This window comes from Phycodurus eques, chromosome 4 (genome assembly GCF_024500275.1).
Source record: "Phycodurus eques isolate BA_2022a chromosome 4, UOR_Pequ_1.1, whole genome shotgun sequence".
Classification (NCBI taxonomy): domain Eukaryota; kingdom Metazoa; phylum Chordata; class Actinopteri; order Syngnathiformes; family Syngnathidae; genus Phycodurus; species Phycodurus eques.
In genome coordinates this window covers 32,051,184-32,072,194 of record NC_084528.1, presented here as the reverse complement: position 1 = coordinate 32,072,194, position 21,011 = coordinate 32,051,184, and the positions used below count along the sequence as shown (strand labels likewise).

Sequence of the window (21,011 nt, the reverse complement as noted above, 5' to 3'; positions counted from 1 at the left end):
GGATCATACTTAGTGGTATATTTACCAGTAGGTTTGAAACTATTAATATAGGCGAGGCAATTCGAATCACTTCAAGGGGAGCGACAATGATTCCGATATTATTACGTTATTTTTAATTAAAAAGGTTTTTCTAAAAATATTTCATTGAATAATGTACTTTAATTTCTAAATATGAAAATATATTAATATATTTGGCAATGTTGATGTGTTTATGGCTTATTGACAAAATCTACCACGACCCGCGTGAGGACAAGCGGTATGGAAAATGGATGGATGGATATATATATATATATATATATATATATATATATATATATATATATATATATATATATATATATCTCCCCCCCCCCTCCATCCATTTTCTAAGCCGCTTCTCACTAGGGTCCGCCTTCGGGTGGGGGGGGCGGGTCCTGACTGTTGTTTGTGCCTATGCGCCAAACAGCAGTTCAGAGTACCCACCCTTTTTGGAGTCCTTGGAGGGGGTGCTGGAGAGCGCTCCCGCTGGGGGGACGGCTTCAGTGCTCACGTGGGCAATGACAGCGAGACCTGCAAGGGCGTGACTGGGAAGAACGGCCCCCCAGCTCAGAACCCGAGCGGTGTTCTGTTATTGGACTTACAGTCTCACCACGGATTTTCCATAATGACGTACACCATGTTCGAGCATAAGGGTGCCCACACGTGCACTTGGCACCAGGACACCCTAGGTCGCAGTTCGACGATCGACTTTGCGGTCGTGTCAACGGACTTGCGGCCGCGTGTCTCGGACACTCGGGTGAAGAGAGGGGCGGGGCTGTCAACCGATCACCACCTGGTGGTGAGTCGGCTCCGACGGTGGGGAAGATCCCGGTCCGACGTGGCGGGCCCAAACGTATTGTGAGGGTCTGCTGGGAACGTCTGGCGGAATCCCCTGTCAGAAGGAGTTTCGACTCCCGCCTCCGACAGAACTTTGTTCACGTTCCGGGGAAGGCGGGGGACATCGGGTCCGAGCGGACCGTGTTCCGCGCCTCCATCGCTGAGGCGGCCGACCGGAGCTGTGGCCGTAAGGTGGTCGGTGCCTGTCGCGGCGGCAATCCCCGAACCCGTCGGCGGACACCAACGGTGAGGGATGCCGTCGAGCTGAAGAAGGAGTCCTATCGGGCCTTTTTGGCCTGTGGGATTCCTGAGGCAACTGATGGGTACTGGCTGGCCAAGCAGAATGATCACACTCTTCAGCCTCCCTGGAAAGGTCTATTCAGGGGTGCTGGAGAGGAGGGTCCGTCAAGAAGTCGAATCTCAGCTTCAGGAGGAGCAGTGTGGTTTTCGTCCTGGCCGTGGAACAGTGGACCAGCTCTACACCCTCGGCAGGGTCCTCGAGGGTGCGAGTTCGCCCAACCAGTCTTCATGTTTTGTGGACTCGGAGAGTCCTGTGGGGGGTGCTTCAGGAGTACGGGGTACCGAACCCCCTGATACGGGCTGACCTCGGATTACCCGACCTCGGATAAGCGGTAGAAAACGGATGGATGGATACTTTGAATATTCTGCATATTGTACAGGGTTAGGCACCAGGCCTGACCGCGAGTCGTGAAAATCTGACAGACTTGCTGGGCGCACGGCCAAACGGGTTATTGCTCATTATAATTGCCAAACAAAAAAGAGGTTGGGTTTTTTTCAACCCTAAAAACAAACACAAATCAGCAGGGGATCAGGTTAAAAAAAAAAAAAAAAACTCAAAATAAGTGGGCAATTGGGAAAAAATATTGCAAATAAGCTCTGGGTTCTGATAATTACGTGGGTTTGATTTCCCCAAAAAATCTGTGGGGGTCCACTTTACGTGCAAATGAGAAAATGAATTATTTTATTTAACAATGACAATACATAAACAATATTTTATGTAGAACAGTAATGTAATCCCTTGCCATCGCGGGGTTTAGGTTCCAGACCCCCCCCCCCCCCCCCACCATAAGTGAAACTCTGCGATATTTAAATACACCCTAGGCATGTTTTTATATTTGTGACGCTTAATTTTGTTTTAAGGTCTTTAAACAATTTTTGTAAAACAATACAATCACATTTCAACATGCAATATATTGAGAGAGAGCAAGAGCAATTGATAACACCAAAATATTATAATACTAAAAGTACAGAAAAATGAAGTAATAACAACAACAAAAGCAGGACTGCGTTATAGTGGGGGTTTACTGTATTAAAATATAAATGTGCATAAAACTGTACATTATTTTCTTTGGTTATTTTCTGTTAAATAGATTCATGGGCTTTCCCTATACAAGTGAAAATAATTTTTAAAAAAATGTATCTTATTCAACACGATGAAGTAAAACGCTGCATTCAAATGATGAGGAAGAAGGTATATGAAAGTATACGACTCAAAGGGCGCCTCCCCGCCTTGATGTGTTTGCAGTGGGCCCCAACAGGACCAAGTTGGTGACCCCAAACTCTTCGCTCAAGTTCACTCCGGAGGAGCTGGTGCTTTACTGCCGCGACCTGAGGGTCGTCTGCTTCCTGTTCGACCGCCTCACCCCCGACGCCCAGGTCATCGAGGTGCGTCCCGTTCGCGTGCGGTCCACGGCGCGCGCGCGCCGTCTTGCCGCTCGTTCGAGGCTGGCTGTCGTCTTCTCTTTTTCAGATTACGCACGCCATCGCCAAAACCTACCAGCCTCTCAAACCGGGCTCCGTCTTGTCCTTCCAGAACGCCGCCCTCGGTAGCGTAGGTATGCAAGCTCGCGCTTTCCGTTCCAGCGCGATCCTTTCGGGGAACATGAGCCGCGTTTGGGCTCAGGGCCTCGTGACTGTCAGCTATCAGATAAATAATGCAAACGTCCCCCACCTCCACTCGAAACGCGCGATATAGCGACCCGAAGTTCAACTCTGCCCCCGGGTTCAAGTGTATTCACGATGTTACAACATAGACGCACGCAACCTGTGTGTTTTAGTGCAGTGTTCCCCCGCTACATCGCAGTTCAGCATTCGTGCTGTTGCTGTATCGCAGATTTTTAAGCAATCCTTTTTTGGATTGGAGGCAAATCCCAATTTAGAGTTGTGTGGCGTCCGTGTAGTACCACGCTGTGCCACAACATGCCAGGCAGCACTGAGCTGTACCGGAGGAGAGGCAGTGTAATTAAGACAATGAAAAAGTGCAAAAGTTTGATGTTGTTCTTTTAATAATTTTACGTTTTTTAATAAGTTGAAATATGTTGAAAGCATGTGGGAGAGGTAAAACTGTAAAAAAAAAAAAAAAAAAAAAAAACTTTGAATTGGTCTCGCTATATTGCAGATTTTCACTTCTTTTTTGCTTCTTATGCTTCTTATGCTGCTTTGCTTCTAATTTTATATGGTCGCTCTATATGCCAGATTTTGACCCATTGCGGGCGGGTCTGCGACAAAAGCGAATTGACTGTACGATCTTTCCTCGCTTTTCTGTACGTTTTCTGTACCCTTGCTCCAGAAATGAAGCAGTTTCTAAGCAACCGGCGGCGGGACGCCCACATGAACTGGCACGAGTCGGCGGCGGACTGGCAGCGCGAGCTGGAGCGCTGCGGCGCCACCGGCTGGAGAGTCAGCTCCGTCAATGACCGCTTTGAGATGTCCACAAGGTACAATTCAAATAAAAAAGCCGCGCACATGATATACAGTAAACCTCCCTCCATCGCGGGCTTACGTTCCAGACCCTCCCACCATAAATGAAAATCATGAAAATCTGCAATATAGAAAAATGGAAAGAGAAGTTTTATTTATTTTTTTTTTTTTACTTGAAATTGTTTTAGCTTCTTCAAACACGCTTTTAAAATAACAAACACACATTCAAACGGAATATATCGAGAGAGAAAGAGAGAGAGAGTGCAATAGCAATGGATTAAAAGAAATAGCGTAAAAATCTAAATTAATAACACAGTATAAAACATTTTTTGCATCCCGGAGAGTTTACCTATCAATTGCCTTAACTCGTTAAAAAAAAAAAAAAAAAAAAAAAAAAAGCGAAATAGCATGACCGCGAAGCGTGCGCTGTGATATAGCAGGGGTTTACTGTACTTTGATGACTTAAAAAAAGAAGTAAGAATTATTATTATTATTTTTTTAAATCCGCCCCCCATTTTTTTTTATGGTATTGTGCAATAATAAAAACCGCAAAATAGCAGGGCTGCGAAGTGTGGACTGCGATTATAGTGGGGGTTGGCTGTGTTGCTTTTATTTTGTCTCTCTCAGTAACGGGATGGAAATTAAAAACACATTTCCTTAGTCTGATGAATCGAAAAATAATTGTTAGTTGCAGCCCCAGCACACATGCAACAGAGACTTAGCATACTGTTCCACCACTAGTGCATATGATAACATTTTTGGACAACTGCTATTTTTTTTTTTTTTTTAGTCTTCCAAGGTTCATCGTTGTTCCACAGAAGGTTCTAGACACAGAGTTGAAGAAAAGCTTCGCCCACTTCAACGACGGACGCATCCCTGTGAGTTTTCTTTTCATCGTAACAACACCGGTGCCTTGATCTGCGAGTGAATTAATTAAAATTATTTATTTGTTTCTCTATTATTTTTTAAAAAAAATATATAAATTATTTGAAATTATTTTAAATTAAATTATTTAAATTATTTGTTTCTCTACCTAGAAGTTGTCCCTTGGTAGATTTTTCTTTTTGTTGCGTGGCAAAATTGAAGGTTGGAGCGAGCTTCGGTTTCTCTGACACTCGAGTGGGGGGGTGGGGGGGGGATCGAGCGGTGAAGATGCTCTGCCGTGTGGGCAAGGAGAGCCACCGTGGTTGATGCACTTTCAACCTTTTATTGAGTGGGACAAGCAACCGCTGCGGAACAGATCCATCAGACCGGAAAGCTCTCCAAACTGAAATCCGATTTGTTTGTTTGTTTGTTGTTCCAGCGCTGGTGCTGGCGACACCCGCGCGGCAGCGACCTCCTGCGCATGGCCAGCTTCCAGAACAACATCTACCACGAGAAGGACGACATCAGGTGCCGTAGTTGTCTCGCCGTCCGGAAAAGATGATCGCTATCCACCATATACTCAATCGAAATGAGTCAATGATTCCAACACATTCAGTTCAACGCCATTGGCTAGATTAGCCGTTATTTCAGCCCTAGTGCCTTAAGTGTATAGGTCATTTTTTCCACATTTGATCAATAACAGTAAAGTAAAAGAGCAAATCTAATTTAGCAAATTTATTTGAATGCGGCCTTGGTTTGATGTGTAAATGTCTCCCATGCTAAAACAGCCACGCTAGGTTCAAAAAGGTTACTGATGATTTTTAGTTTTAGGCAATCATAGGAAAGGTACCGTATTTTCGCGACCATAAGGCGCACCGTGTTAAAAGTTTGTTTTCATTTTCACGGAAAAGGGGAATTAAGCAACAGGAATAGAAAAATCCAATATCTCCCAAAAAGTCAATTAGCATCACATAACGGTAAAGACATTTTGGCATTAAAAGTTTGAAAAATATTACTTTAGAATATTGGAAACATTTCCATTGAACTAATATCTGCCAATAATTCAAATATGAATAAGTAATTTTTGCTTTTTAAAAGCAAATTCAGTGGGCCATGTATTTAACGTTATTGATCAAATTCGGTCCAGTAAATAAAAACCCCATCTTATTGATTTGAGAGTTGCGAATGAGTCAATGATTCCCAACTCAGCCATAGGTTTAGTTTAGTTAGTTTAGAGCCCTTTGGCTTGATGAGACGTGATTCGATTAATTGTTTCAGCACAAGAATCAACTATATAGTCCACTATAAAGAAATCCCATATACAGTATATATAACTGTCGGGAATCATCACTCCGTAATCACTGTATAGGGATTTTTATATTGCGGACTATATAGTTGACTCTCTGGTTTAAAGGATTAATCGAAAAGCGGCTAATGTAGCCAACAGAGTCTAACTAAATAACTGGCTTTGTTGGGAATCCTTGACTCATTCCCGAGCCCTTAATCGCGATGTAGAAGGGATAACAAGTGAAATACAACTTAACTGTAAAACAAAATCCCCGTTTTATTTTATTTTTTATTTTTGTGTGTGTGTGTGTGTATTTTGTTGAACTAATACGTGTATATACAAATCCCTTTATAGTGGGTTGGGGATGGGGGGGTAGGGAAGATTGCCAACACAGCCGAAGACTTTAGGACCGGACTATTGTTGTGGTCCGTAGGAACCTGGAGCTCATCCTGTTCGGGTGCCATTCGTCCCTGTGCGTGGTGGTGGAGCTCGGCGAGGAGCTGCCCTCGACGGCCGACATCCAGCTGGCGCACGGCCGCCTGCGAGCGCTCTGTCTCGGAGGTGGGGGCGCACGTGCACGCTGCCACGCGGACTTAGCCGACCGCTTTTCCCAGTTTCAAACTGTTGCTTGGCCACATTGCATTGCGTTGCGAGCCAAAGTTTGAGCTACATGCGAGCTTCAGCTACGCTGCCGTACGAGCGACGTATTAATAAAATTAAGGTACTGTCATGCCCTGGCATGTGGGCAAGGAGAGCCATCGTCGCCGACTCACTTTCGGATGCTTATCGAACGGTTCAAACAGTCAAATACCAAAGCGCAGACGCTCACACTGAAATAACCGAATGACTCCAGCTAATGACAGCACTCACTAGGCCGCGCCCCTTAAAGGCAAACATGCAGCACACAGTGTCAGTGGTGGGAAGATTACTTTTACTGTTGAAATTGCAGTATTTGGGTAACTATTTCAATTACTTTCTCAAAGGAATTGAACCCCCCCCCTCCATCGTGGGGGTTCAATTCCAGATACCCCACCCCTCACGATAAGTGAAATTCCGTAATATAGAAATGCCTAATAGAAATAGTTTCTTTGAAAAGAAAAAAATATATAGATTTCTTTTCCTTTAAATTGTTTTAGGGTCTTCAAACACACTTTTAAAACAATATACCCACATTGAAACACAGAACATTTTGAGAGAGTGCAAAAGCAATGGATAAAAAAATGGTGACAATAACACACACAATACAACAAATACGGTGTTTGCATCCCAGAGAGTCTACTTGTATGATCAATTGTCTTGACTGGTTTCAAAAAAACAAAAACAAAAAACAAAGGTATTGCACAATAATGAAAGAAAAAAAAAAATGCAAAACAGCGTGAACGCAAAGCGTGAACCGCAATATTGCGTACTCTTACTGTATTTTGATGACTTTGAATGAATGCATCAACAGGACCCTTGGAAAAAGTAGATTAAAACCCATCATCATCATTATTTGGGAAGGTGACACTTCGAGCTCATATTTGGAAGATTGTCACGTTTGAAACTACTTTTTAGACCTGATCCCCCACTTATGTTTTAGTCTATGTATTTATTTTTTCCATGGCAATTGTAAGGGATCATCAATTATACGCAGAGTTTCGCTGTTCGTGGTCGGTCTCGGTCGGAATCCCACGAAAGAGGACGCCACTGAAAAAAAACACTGGTGTTTTTTAACACTATCCCCCACTTATTTGTTTATTTTCCCTTCCTTTTTTTTTTTTTTTGCGGCTGAATGTGGGCTGAGCCTGACTGCAAATAGCAAAAAACTGTGAATAATTGACACTCCCTTATATATCATTCCCATGAAGAAGGAAAAAAAATCCTTAAAAAACTCCAATAAGCAGGGAGGGCATCTGAAGAGGAAACGTGAAAAAGAGGGAGGGGTGTTCTGCAAATAGTGGAGGATATGTCGTCCCCCCCCCCCAAAATCGGTGAATAAGTGACGTTGCAAATGCCGAACCGTGAATATAAGGGGGGCATTTTGGATGCTTTATCTTCTAGAAACAACTCTTGAGTATGATGCAGTGTAGTTGTACACCAGTGCACACCACAAACAGTATAATAAACCTATTTAATTACTACCTGTCCATCAAAACGGGGCATCATCATCAGATCTCGTTTCTCCGATTGTGCTGACATGCCCGACGACGAGTCACTCCGCCGAGTATTTAGTGACGCGTTAAGAAGAGGCTTTGGGAGAAAGGACTTAATGGTTGTTTTTGTCACCCGGACGTGCACACGCGGCGCATTCCGCGCGCCGGTCGAGACGCAACACACACACGCACGCACGCGCGCGCACAAAAGTAGACCCGTGTCGCTTTCCGCCGGTTTCCTCAATTAGGGTTCGCCATCGTCTTATTAAGGAGTCACGAATGCCTCTCAGTGATGCGTTTTCCTGTGCAGACATCTCCACGTCTGTGACCGTGCCGGACGACAAGTGGCTGTCCACGCTGGAAGGGACTCACTGGTTGGACTACACCAGGTAACCGCCGCCACCATCATCATCCTCCCCCAAAAATCAAATGAACACTGACGCCCGGATCATCACGTTTGTGTTTCTGCATTTCAAACGCCAGGTAAACGCAACGTGCTTTACATGAATGAAAATTAAAAAACTTTTAAAAGCAGTCAAAAACATTTTGTAAAAAACAAAGGACATAAAAGAGCTTATTCAAATGACTAAAAATAGCATACAGTGCGAACAAATCCGTCCATCCATTTTCTGGCACCGATCTCAGTCGGCTTCGGGCGAGAGGCGGGATACGCCCCGAACCGGTCGCCAGCCAATCGCAGGGCACATAGAAACAAACAACCCTTCGCACTCACATTCACACGACGAACAATTTAGAGTTTTCAATGAACCTAGCACGCATGTTCTGGGGATGTGGGAGGAAAGCGGAGTGCCCGGAGAAAACCCACGCCGGCACGGGGAGAACATGCAAACTCCACACAGGCGGGGCCGGGATTTGAACCCCGGTCCTCAGAACTGGGAGGTAGATGTGCTAAGCAGTCGCCCACCGTGCCGCCTGTCTGTAAAATGTCACTTTAAAAATGAGATCAATCAAAGCCTTGCCTTATAACAGCAACAATTGTAATGATTGCCTTGGTGCAAATAAATCTATACCAGAATAATTTTAAAGTGCTTTGAAAGAGTTTTCAGCCTGGATTTAAAGGAGGCCTTCCAGAGTACCAAACCCGTGTGCGGTACATGAAAATCCGCCATATAGACAGACCAGATCAAAAAAATCCTTTAAAAAAACAAACAAACAATAATAAATAATAATACTTCTAACGCACACACACTTAAACATATTTCAACTTATTAATTGCTACATCACGAGATGCAATACAATATCCGAGATATTTTTTTCTTCCCCTATTTCGCTCTTTGAGAAGAGAACGTGTGTGTGCGTGGGTGTGTGTGCGTGCGTGCGTGCGATTCTGACAAAGCCAATAATGCGCATCGCTTCTCTCGTGTAGGTGGTGCCTAAAGAAAGCTTCGGAGGTGGCGTGCCTCCTGCGCGGCGGTCACATGACTGTGGCGCTGCAAGGTGAGTCACGTGACCTCGCCCTCATCGTGAATGCCCCGTTAGCCGGCGGCCCACGTGGACACGCCCCCGTCGCGCCCACGCGCGCCGCCTCGGTCAAGAAACGAGGACTCGCTGTACGGCGTTGCCCCGTCAAAATGCGCCCAAAAGGTTTAGAATTGCTTATAAAGGCCACAGGATGGCACTACTTTTGTATCAACAAAGCTCCTCAACTCACTTCGACATACTGTAGTTCCTTGGCACCAAAGTGATTACTTTTGTGTTACTGTCCGACTTTGGCTTGAGCACAAAAACTGTGAATTGGTGAGTTTTTCAGTAAATAACGGCGACACGGTGTCCCCCCCCCCCCCCCAAAAAAATCTGTGAATAGGGAAGTAGTGGATTTGGGATAGCATACAAACCTCCGCAAATTAATAAAAATTCAAAAGAAGGTAATCACAGTCATTTCTAATGTAGGCCAATAAGAACACACAACTCATTTAGTCAGTATATTGACTTTTACATTTTTGAGAGATTGTAAAACTAAAAATGTCTTTCAATGTAAATATTTTTATTTTATTTTTTTTTAAATAAAGAAATGCCAGAAAATATTTGGCAAAAATTTCAAGTTAAATATTGCAATTACTCCACCAGGAAACTCAACCAATTCCAACAAACATTAGAACGATGCTAAAATTGCACTGCATCATCATCATCATCATCATTTTCTGTATTTCAATGAAAGAAACCCAATTATGGAATGAACTAATAAATCACATCCACTTTTCAAATCTGAAATGAAAAATTCCAGACTGGAAAATATCTATCCTAATCCCCATCATTCATACTGTACAATTTTCATGTAAATATTAAAATATCCAATTTTTTGTTTGTGTCACTTACTCCTCATTAAAACCCATTATCAAGTATTTATAGTTGTTTACTCAGTTGTCAATAAAATGAAGTATTGTGGAAGGGCTTGATTCCATAAGCTTTTCTTCCCCTTTTATTTTTAACCTGTACGTTAGTTTTACAGTAACCTTTGACTGGGAGCGACGAATAATCAGCTTGAAGCAAGCACGCTCGGCCTCTTCCCTGGAGAACTGTTCGAGCGAGAGTGACAGCAGGTGTTAAGGAAGGCTTTAAGAAGCGGCTTTTTGTCACTTTAAATGTTTAAAGCGCGTGTTTAAAAACGTTATTTTTATTTATTTATTTTTTTTTATATAATGTTTTCTTCGGCAGAGCGGGGGTGGGTCTCGAAGGCGATCATCGGTCTGTGTTTTTTTGCAGAGGCGGAGGATCGAGACCTGAGCTGCGTGGTGTCCAGCCTGGTGCAGGTCATGTGCGACCCTCACTGCCGCACCCGCGCAGGCTTCCAGAGCCTGGTGCAGAAGGAGTGGGTGACGGCGGGCCACCGCTTCTACAGCCGCGGCAACTATCACCGCGACAACGACAAAGAGGAGGTGAAACCGCGTCGCGACGTCTCGGGCCTCGTGTCTTGTTCCCCGGTGATAGCGTTTTTAGCGTTGCAAGGGCGCGTCAGAGATGCTCCAGTAAAAATAAGTGAATAAAAAAAATAAAGCCATGAATTTACTGTAATGCCCTGGCACGTGGGCAAGGAGGGCCACAGTCTCAGATGAACTTTTCCGCTGTTATTGACTGCCTGGAGAACAGTAGAAAACACAATGAACACAGTCATACGGGAGCGGCTGTGGGCCACAGCTCACGCCCGACCCTCACACGCAGACCGGTCGCCGTCTCACGTCGCTGCCGGCGTCCGGTGTGTGCGCAGGCTCCCGTCTTCCTGCTCTTCCTGGACTGCGTGTGGCAGCTGTGGTCTCGGTACCCGTCTCGCTTCCAGCTGAGCGAAGACTTCTTGCTGGCGCTGCACGACAGCGCCCACCTGCCGCTCTTCTCCAGCTTCCTTGCCAACTCCCAACGGGAGAGAAGCAGAGGCTCACAGGTACTGCAGAAAGTGCTTTATTTATTTATGTATTTATTTATTTTTATTGTGTGTGTGTGGGGGGGGTTTGCCCCTTTTGGAGCAACGCTTTTGTGTGACATCGCCTGCAGAAAATCTGGTCAAAAATTGCCGAAAACAGTATAACTTGATTATGTTTCCACATATCACGTGAACCCTTTCATCTTCAGGAAAGCCCTTCTCCGATTGGCTGACAAGTTTCAGTTAACAATACTTGACAATAAGGTTGTATGGGTGAGTTTAAAAGGTGTTTAAGAGTATACAAAGTGTTTATAAGAGTACGGTAGAATTGAATAGGAGTCTGGGCAAGATGAATAAGAATCTATATACTAATATAATGTGCGGTCGCTACTTGGTGGATTTCAGCTATTGCGGAGGTGGTTGGTAACCTAATCCCCGGCATAAACGAGGGATTCCCGTACTACCTTTGCCGCCTCTGCCCGCAGAACCTGGGCCAGTGCTACACGCCCGTCAACGGCTGGCGAGACCCGCTTCACCCGGATAGCGGCCCGGAGCCGCCCGACCCGCCGTTGCCGCCCGTGTGGGACTGGTCGCTGCGGTACAGCGAGCGGCGGCAGGCCGGGTTCACGCAGCCCGTCCCGCCCGCGTCCGCGCCACGGCCGACGCTCAACGGGAACCTCAACGCCGACCTGGAGGCCGGCAAGGTAAGATCGGTGCAGCGCTGACACCTAGTGGTGCTGCAGTAAGATGTCAGATGACGGCTGTAATTCACTCAAGTGTCCACTGGAAGCACTTTTCTATAGTTGTTGGTGACTTTTCACCATGTCGTCATAAGATGGTAGCATTAGTAAACAAACCCTTCAATGTCATTTGAGCGAGGCAGTGCTACGGAGAAACCAGCGGGAACGGCTTGAACGATTTCAGTTTTCGCTACTTCTTTCTCTTCTTCGTCGAGAGAGAAATTCCGTCAAGGTTTTTCCTTTTCTTTTCTATGTTAAATTTTATGATGAGGAATGATTTTCCCGTGCCCTTGAATATTTCAGCCGAGCGACGCCAGCCCCGGGTCCGTGTTCCTCCTGTCCCGGGGCGTCTTCTCCTGTCCCGCCAACCTGCTCCCCTGGCGGGGCGGCGTGGGGAGCGGTATTTCGGGCGTCTACCGGAAGAGCCACCGGAGGGCGCCGTCCTCAGAGAGCGTCCCCGGGTTGGAGAGGCTGCTGAGGGCTCGGTCCCTCACCGAGGCCCCCTCGGGGCCGCCGCCCGACCCCGTGCAGGACCCCTACGAGCCCTTGCTGCCCCTCCTCATGGGGCCCTGCGTGGGCCTGTGGAAGGAGTGTTACCACCGGGGGGCGCTGCATGCTCAGGTACGTGGCGAGGTGGGAATTGTGACACCAACTGACGCAAATTCAACACGTTTTCTGAGAGATGTGTGGAAAAAGGCGACACTTTTTGCTGTGGATCCACATTCTCTTTTTGTATTTTTATTTTGAGTAGTGTTGATGAACAAGAGAATAACAGAAAAGTTCAATGTTTGCTGTAGGTTCATAATCAATGAAGGCCTAGGTTGACGCGCCGGTCGATCGTTTCCTCGTTGCGTCATCAGTGAAAGAAAAACTCCAGATATGCGCCACTTGGGTTTTGTTCACAGTTTAATTCTAAATTAAAGCAATACTACAAAATGAATCCAAAGCGCCTAAGAGGAAGGATGAGGAACATTGACGAGCAGAAACGAGAGCCTGACCGCATTACGTAAACTGCAACAATTATCCGAGACGAGACCAATCCAATCCAGTCCAATTGTCTCTTGGAGTTTAATAATGCCTCAATAATTTTCCAGTAGTTGTATGAATGATTAATAAGCCAAATTATTGAGAGAAAATCGAAAAAAAAATCCTCCAAGTGCCACGGCTGTCTGGGCCGATTCCGCATGCGCGGTTTGATGAATTTGATCGTAGAAGCGTAAAGCACGTCAGCATTCTTTTCAGCTGTCAATCAGCAACACATTTTTGGGACGCGGCCCCGCCCGCCGCCACTCCTCCCCACCTGGGTGCTGTTTCGCACGGGCTCTCCAGCGCCGTCTCCATGGCGATGCGAACGGCGAGTCTCCGCGTTTATTTTGAGGGGGCTGACGGGTGGAGAACGGTAAGAATTATGCTCAAATGCTGCTTAGTGCGGAACCTTCAAGATTAAATTATTTTAGCAAATCTCTTGCACGACAGAAATCCGATATTTGCTTCAAACTCATTCACTGCCAATGACGGATTTTGAAGTTAACTGGGAGGACTGGCGGTGAATGAGTTGGGTCGCCGTCCCTCGAGTGGACGCCGCTGCCCATTTAGTCGCCAGGTACAGCATCAACTTAAGACAAATAAACGCCTCCCTCAAATAGATGTGCGCTTCGTCCCAACAGGAAAGAGAACTGGGAGGAACTGAAATTTTGTTTTATTTTTCCCCCCCAGTTTATGTGGTTGGCCCATTTGAACTCTGTCGCTAACCAAAACAGCGGCGACTAAACTGTCTATCGAATGACTGCGTGGAGTTTTAGCGAATGTCGTCAACGTGAAGACGCCGTTCAAAATGCCACTGACCTAATAGCGACAAACATTTGAATGACTTGTCGGAATAAATACGATGATAAGCAAAAAAGTTTGAATGATTTATCGGAATAATAATGAGTAAAAAAAACAAAAACAAAGCAACGCTGTGCCGTGAGTTGCCAGTGTAATAAGAAACAAAATAATTGAAAGTGACCCGCCAGAAGGATGACAGGCAAAGCAATTTGAATGAGTTGCGCCTGAAATGATAAGAAAGCACTTTCAACTTTCAATCGGTGTTGCCGGAATAGGAAGAAACTTCTTTCATTTGTGGCCATTTCAAGGATTTTGTGCAACCGAGTCAAACATTTTCTTCTATTTATCAGTCGGTTTTGCGGCTTTTCGGTGCCTCGTGACTCTGTGGTAAAGTTTCACCGCCCTTGTGGTCCACCAGGCTTTCTCGCACCCGCTCAGCGCCAACCACCGCCACCCCGTGGAGCTCCTGGCCCAGGAGGTGCAACGCCTCCAGGAGCGGGTGGCCCGGGCGTGCCCCGCCGCCTCCTCCGCCGCCGCAGAGACCCCGCGGCCGCGGCCGGCCGGCTTCGCCGACCTCAACCACAACGCCAACAACGGCACCTTCCTCTTCCCCAAGCATCACGGATCCGCCAGCCCCCCCAAAGAGCCCCCCGCCCCCTGTGCCGCGGCCGCGCCCAAAGAAAATGCGAACAAACACACCTTTCTCTTCGGGCACGCCGCGGACGCCCGCCCGGGACGCGCCAACTCCAAAGTGGCCAAAGGCGACGGAAGTTAGTCGTGTGCCCCCCCTCCCCCCAGCTTCTTCTTCTTTTGTGGTTTTTGACACCTAAAAATACCAGATAAGACGATGACGACGACCCACAATGCACTTGGGAGACCTCCCTGACACATTTTCTGCATGAAAGGAGGCGTCTATTTTTAGGCTGCAAATGGAAAAAGGGTGTCGAGATTGAAAAGGTGCTTGCAAAACTTTTCACAAGTGGAAACGTTTCATGGGAATTCATTTGAACTCATTCACTGCCAGCCATTTTCAAATCAGCGTTGCCCATGTTTGCAGCCGTTTTACAGCATTTTCAATGGTCCCTCAACACCCACAGACACCTCAAACACTAGCAACAAAAACAAGACTGAGAAAGGGCTACTGATGGCAAAATAATTTCATTTATTTACAGATTTCCAACTAAGAAGCGCGACGCTGACTCAGCGCCTGGCTCAAGTCGAGCGTCAGAGGCTTTTTTACGATGTTCGCCATTCTTTCTGTGAACTGCGTCATCTTTTCTCACCATTGTGTCACACAGTTTCTACTACCTAGCGTGACACATACCGTTTATCTCGTACATATACAGACTCTGTCGGAGTTTAAGGGTGCCTAACTTGTCCGCCGTCCGTGTTGGCATTTCTCTTCGTCACGATCAATGTGACGAGCTGAGATTCACTGCGTAATTTTTATCTTCTGCTCAAAAGCTGTGCTGATCAAAATCCAAAGCGAAGCAACGCCGCCATCTGCAGGCAATCAAGTCGTCATTAGTTATTTACAAACTGGAATTTCACAGACGAGCTGGGCTACACCCACTTCCGCGTGTACCCCTTGAAAACGTATTTGACGAATATAGTCGTCGGTGGCAGTCAACGGCTGGATTGAAATTGACGAAAATTAACGCCCGCTGCAAATAATGCGTTAGTAGTAAATTGGCGAAAATAGATTCTAGCCTCACCTTGACGTAAGGGGTGTCCCAGCTTCAGTGTTTCCAGTTACGAGGTTGCTTTTCTGATTTTACTCTTCTGCTGCAAGCTAAAATTTGTGTTTTGAATACGCCGCCGCTCGAACAAAGGTAATGGAATGCCCTCTCATGTGGGCAACGAGAGCTATCTATTTTGCACAGATGTCTGCTTATGACAAAACAAACTGTTCATACAGCCACATCTCAATTAGAATAGTGTCCAAAAAAAAGTTGAATTGAGTTAGGTGCTTCACTTTAAAAAAAAAATGAAACTCATACTACAAATGCAATGCACACACTCAGAGTGAAGTTTTTCAGGATTTAAAAAAACTTGAAAACCCAAATTCACCACCTCAAGAAAGTAGAATATTACCCAACAAACAATGTAAATTATTTTTTAATTCAGAAATTAGGCAGGAATTTGCCCTCTGAAAAGTAGTTTCTTGAGTCATGAATGAATCTATATAATGTATGAATACTGAAGTCATGGAACTTTTTGACCATATTCTCATTTCTTGAGATGCACATGTATTTATCATTAAATTAGCCTTCAATTCCTAGTTAGTTCCCATGAAAAGTCTCTAACTTGGAGTATTTACAAAAGTGCCCATTTTTAAAACTCACATGAAAAATGTCCCCGCATTTGCGACCGGACACTGCATTAGGTACGCCCGCCGACCTGCACTGACAAAGCATGCCAAGGCCAAGTGTACCTAATGAGGTGTCCGGTGCCTATCAGGTTCTATCCGAGGAGGAGGAGTGCCGTGCCCACTGACGTTTCCTTGTGGAATTTGGGGCATGAGAGTTATTTTGGTATTCCGCGCTCACTGCAGCGGCGGCGGCGGCAGCCCACACATGTGAGCGAGCGAGCGAGGCCCACATTTCCCTCGCACAACATAACGGCCTTATTTTGAGGGGGGCGGAAAGTCCTACCGTGTTCGGACCAAATGGAGTAGTATTATTTTTAAAAGGTGTTCAACTTTTGAGGTGATTTCCTTCTTTTGTTTACCGTTTTCTCGTCAGTGTGCAAAGCGCACGTGCACACGGACCAATGCGAGTTCCTTAAGGAAAATTCCGTTTTCCCACAAATTTGTTGGCTAGGGGCTCGGCAACCGCAGGCATGGGTTGGTCACACTTTTCCGCCAGTACCGCCAGAAAAATAGGTACGGCTTCCCGGGGATGCACGTTGGCAAAAATTTGCCGAGCCCTCGAAGCAGCATTTTAAAACAAAGCAATTCCAATAACGACAAACAACAAAGTGGTTTCAATTCATTTGTGGAGCAATAACGGTAAGAAACCAATTTCAATTTGTTTCCAGAAGGAGAAAGGATCTATTGAAATGAGTTTCTGGAATAATAATAATAGTCATCAGAAAGCAAGCAGTTTTAATTAGTTTGCAGACTTAAGTTGAAACAAAACCTTATATGCTGGAATAAGAACCAAACCAATTTTAATTGAGTTATGGTAATTCTAAAAAGAAATCAAGTCGTTTTCCGGAAACGATAAGAAACAAAGCAGTTTGACGAGTGACCAAGTGAAGAAAATGGCCACCCGTGTTTTTGAATGACGTTCGAGCATCGTTGACGCCTTTATACCATTCGTGGAACTTCAAGACCTTTTGGTACGAATTTACCAGACGTACATTTTGTATTTGTATCGGCGTGTTTTTGTTCTCATTAAATGAATAAAAAAAACAGCACTGGGACTTGTGCAACACAGTTCACAAAACTTTATTCTTTCCTTTTCTTAAACAAAATAAATATGATCTGGAACGGTTAAAAAGTAGCACAGCACTCAGTGTACGAGAATCGTTTGTTTCTCATCCAAACGTCACAAATATCCCGCGACGCAAACGTTTACAAAATGCGTGGGTGGGGCATACAATCGAAACAGGTAAAAAATGCGCCGATCTACATCTTCCTTTTAAAAATTGCACTTCGACCTCGTGTAAACTTAAAAGACTGTCAAACTGTAAAACGTTTCGCACAAGGAACTAAACGGCAACATTTACAACAGCTGTTTGATAGGTGAACATTTTCAAGGACTTGTATGCCTTTCTGTGACTCCTCCGGTATCGCTGACCCTCTGAGAACATCTTGTGTGAAGCCTTGCAATCAGCAGGTGGCGACAGAGAGACCGGAAAAATTCATCATTTAAAAAGCTGTCTCGTGCGTCCGGCACTTGCAGACGCGAGCTTTTCGCCCGTCACCCCCACCAGCCGGCGGGCTCCACCCGCCCGCCGCGGGGGCCCCAGAAGCACCCCGTTGCCGCGGACGACGAGGCCCACGGCCCGCCCGGCCGGCTCAGGGACCGGCACATGGGGCAGGGGTAGTCGGACAGGCCTTCGATGTCCCGGAAGGCCAAGTTGACGATGCGCTGGCAGCACGGGTCGCAGTAGAGGTGGCCGCACGACAGGCGCTTGAGGCGCGCCTCGTACGAGATGCAGCACTGGCAGTGCGGCGCGTCGGGCCCCAGCGACAGCGAGCCCGTCAGGGAGCTGCTGTCCGGGCTGCCCGGCTGGCCGGAGCTCAGCTTGGTGGGGGACCTGGCGGGGGGGGGGGGGGGGGGGGGGGGGGGGGGGGGGGGGAGGGTTAGGGCGGGTCACTTCAAGCGAGGAGCAAACCGAGGCCCTGACCGCTTCATCGCTCAATAGTAGCCCTTTTCGGGGCTTTTTGTCTTTACACATTAACATCCAACAACATAAAAAAACAATAATGACATTCAAAAAAAAAAAGGCAGATATTTTTCCCGTAAAGTGAAATAGGAAAAGACAAAAGTACAGTAGAACTCACGATTATTTAGTTGGTTTTTTTTTATCTTTTCGGGGAGGTAACCAGTCCCCCAAACTCTGTTTATCCCTGCTTATTCAAGAATTTGTAGGGTCATTTTTTTTTTTTCAGTGCAATTCTTAAAGTTGTCAATTTTATGCGGATTTCCGCTATTCTCAGTCCTCAAAACTCCGCCAATATCGGGGTCCACTTGTAAAACTCACATGTTCTGCCTGTAATTAATCTTATTTTATTCATTATGTATTTTATAAATCAGCCTGTTAATCTGTTACCAAATTCATCCGTCCATTTTCTACCGCTTATCCGAGGTCGGGTCGCGGGGGCAGTAGCTTTCGCGGGGACGCCCAGACTTCCCTCTCCCCAGCCACTTCCTCCAGCTCTTCCGGGGGGGATCCCGAGGCGTTCCCGGGCCAGTTGAAAGACTTAGTCTCTCCGGCGTGTCCTGGGTCTCCTCCCGGTGGGACGTGCCCGGAACACCTCACCGGGGAGGGGTCCGAATCGGATGCCCCGGCCACCTCATCTGGTTCCTCTCGATGCGGAGGAGCAGCGGCTCTACTCTGAGATCCTCCCGGATGACCGAGCTTGTCGCCCTCTCTCTGAGGGAGAGCCCGGACACCCTGCGGAGGAAACTCATTTCGGCCGCTCGTATCCGGGATCTCGTTCTTTCGGTCGCGGCCCGCAGCTCGCGACCATCGGTGAGAGCGGGAACGTAGATCGACCGGTAAATCGAGAGCTTCGCCTTTCGGCTTAGCTCCTCCTTCACCGCAACGGACCGACGCAAAGTCCGCATCGCCGCGCCGATCGATCTCCCGTTCCGTTCTTCCCTCGCTCGTGAACAAGACCCCGAGATACTTGAACTCCTCCCACTCGGGGCAGGATCTCATCCCCGACCCGGAGAGGGCACGCCACCTTCCGCCTTTCGCCACCGAGGAGCTTTTTAACCACCTCGGTGCCCTCGCCCCGTTTGTTTTATAGCATTTACGGCACTTACATATTTTAAGGTTATTAAACACTTAATACAAAGACATTTAAACAAAAAGAGTAACAAGTTAAAAACAAGTAACAAGTGTAATAAGATCGTGATATAGCGGCGGATGACTGTAGAACGATACTCGGGCATATATTCTTTACCTTTTGCAAAGACTAATACTACTGCGGCTTACTGAGGAGTTGCGAGCGTCTCCGTGTCTATCCCCGTCTGTATTACACCTTGGCCACCTGCCCCCAGGTGGCCAAGGTGTGCACATCAGCAGGAGCAGCACTCTGTCCATTGAATTGAAGCAAAAGAATCTGGCAAAAGTGGTTAATGAAAAAATTAAAATCTGTAAATGATTGACGGACCCCAAAAAGTTTTTAACTGCCTATGAATGCCTCAAGAAGCTAAATGAAGCTCCTCAATTCACTTGAACATAGTTCCTTGGCATCAAGGATTGCTGTTGCGTTATGTTTTTGTACTTAAGAAATTACCGTTTGCACATTGCCATTATTTTAACCCCAAACTAATAAACCAGATGACACTTTGACTTTTGTTAACTTTTAGCAGGCCTAAATGATCATTCCAATCCCTCGCGTAAATTCAGCAATAAACGATCAATAATTAATAGTATTGGCAGAACGAGACGGGATGGCTCGCTTTTGCCATCGCGGCGCTTCTCATTTCCGAATAGCGTCGGAATCCGAGTGTCACATTTGAAGTTTGGAGAAGTGAACAAGACGGGATCTTCGGGGGAAATTTGCATCATTCATTCGACCGTCTCTTGAAATTAGCGGCCCAAGTAATGATTCAAAACAAGTTGGCCGAATAATAAGAAACAAAGCGGATTGCAGTCGGTTGACGGAATAACGACGACAAGCGACGCAAATTGCAAACAGAAGAAATCAGTCAAATTCGTCGTGTCCCAGATTAGTAAAGATAAAACTGTTTGTTTCGGGAAAATATCATAATAAAGATGCTGCAACGGCAACAATACTAAAATAAATCAATCAAAACATTTCAAGCAGTTTTCTCCCAACAATGGTGAAAAAAACCAAAAGCGTTTTTGACACCAGCGAACACAAGGTGAGCTCTATTAGCGCTATTAATGACGTCACTGGGGACCCCAAATATAAGATAAATGTCAAACGGATCCAGGCGCGCTATTATTTGTCATTCTTTCATGTCCGATTAAACGTGACATCATTTCGAAATGAGGACGTTTGAAATGAAAGAAAACGGTCCGGTGGCGACCAATTTTCTTCAGCAGACAAACAAAACATCACAACAACGCCAAAGACGCCGGTGAGGTGTCCGCGACGCGAGCAGAATCCCGCGTGACAACATCCGAATGGATTTATGATTTCAAAAATGGTGATGATGATGGCGGTGGACCTGCTGGACGAGGACGACTTGAAGCAGTCGAAGGTGAGCGCGGCGAGGATCCTCCACAGAAGGTCCATCTTCATGTTCGTCCACGGCCGCTCGCGCTCGCGCTCGCGCTGCCGTCCGCGACATGAGCAGCGCGCATGCGCGCATGCGCACAGCCCCATCATCGTCATCATCATCATCATCATCATCGTCGTCAGGCTCGTTCCCCACGACGAGACCGCTGGCACGAGTGGGGGAGCCGCGCGGGACCCGGGATTCCCACGGGTCCCGCCAGGAAATGTCACTCAGTCGGAATCACGTGATTAGGCAGAAGCCCCTCCCCCTCCAGAACCG

At 46.4% G+C, this 21,011-nt stretch overlaps 1 protein-coding gene across 1 annotated transcript in view; it reads left to right on the top strand.

Annotated features, from left to right (window-relative positions):
* Positions 1-18,061, top strand: part of mtmr11 (myotubularin related protein 11) — a 30,449-nt gene extending 12,388 nt beyond the window's left edge. The window contains exons 5-17 of the mRNA XM_061675309.1: positions 2,402-2,541; positions 2,627-2,711; positions 3,446-3,593; positions 4,367-4,454; positions 4,880-4,968; positions 6,162-6,289; positions 8,171-8,249; positions 9,248-9,318; positions 10,585-10,757; positions 11,087-11,257; positions 11,722-11,940; positions 12,280-12,597; positions 14,222-18,061. Of these exons, the coding sequence (XP_061531293.1) occupies positions 2,402-2,541; positions 2,627-2,711; positions 3,446-3,593; positions 4,367-4,454; positions 4,880-4,968; positions 6,162-6,289; positions 8,171-8,249; positions 9,248-9,318; positions 10,585-10,757; positions 11,087-11,257; positions 11,722-11,940; positions 12,280-12,597; positions 14,222-14,578 (2,066 nt within the window). The 3' untranslated portion in view covers positions 14,579-18,061. The remainder of the gene's footprint in view (positions 1-2,401; positions 2,542-2,626; positions 2,712-3,445; positions 3,594-4,366; positions 4,455-4,879; positions 4,969-6,161; positions 6,290-8,170; positions 8,250-9,247; positions 9,319-10,584; positions 10,758-11,086; positions 11,258-11,721; positions 11,941-12,279; positions 12,598-14,221) is intronic.
* The last annotated feature ends 2,950 nt before the right edge of the window (positions 18,062-21,011 follow it).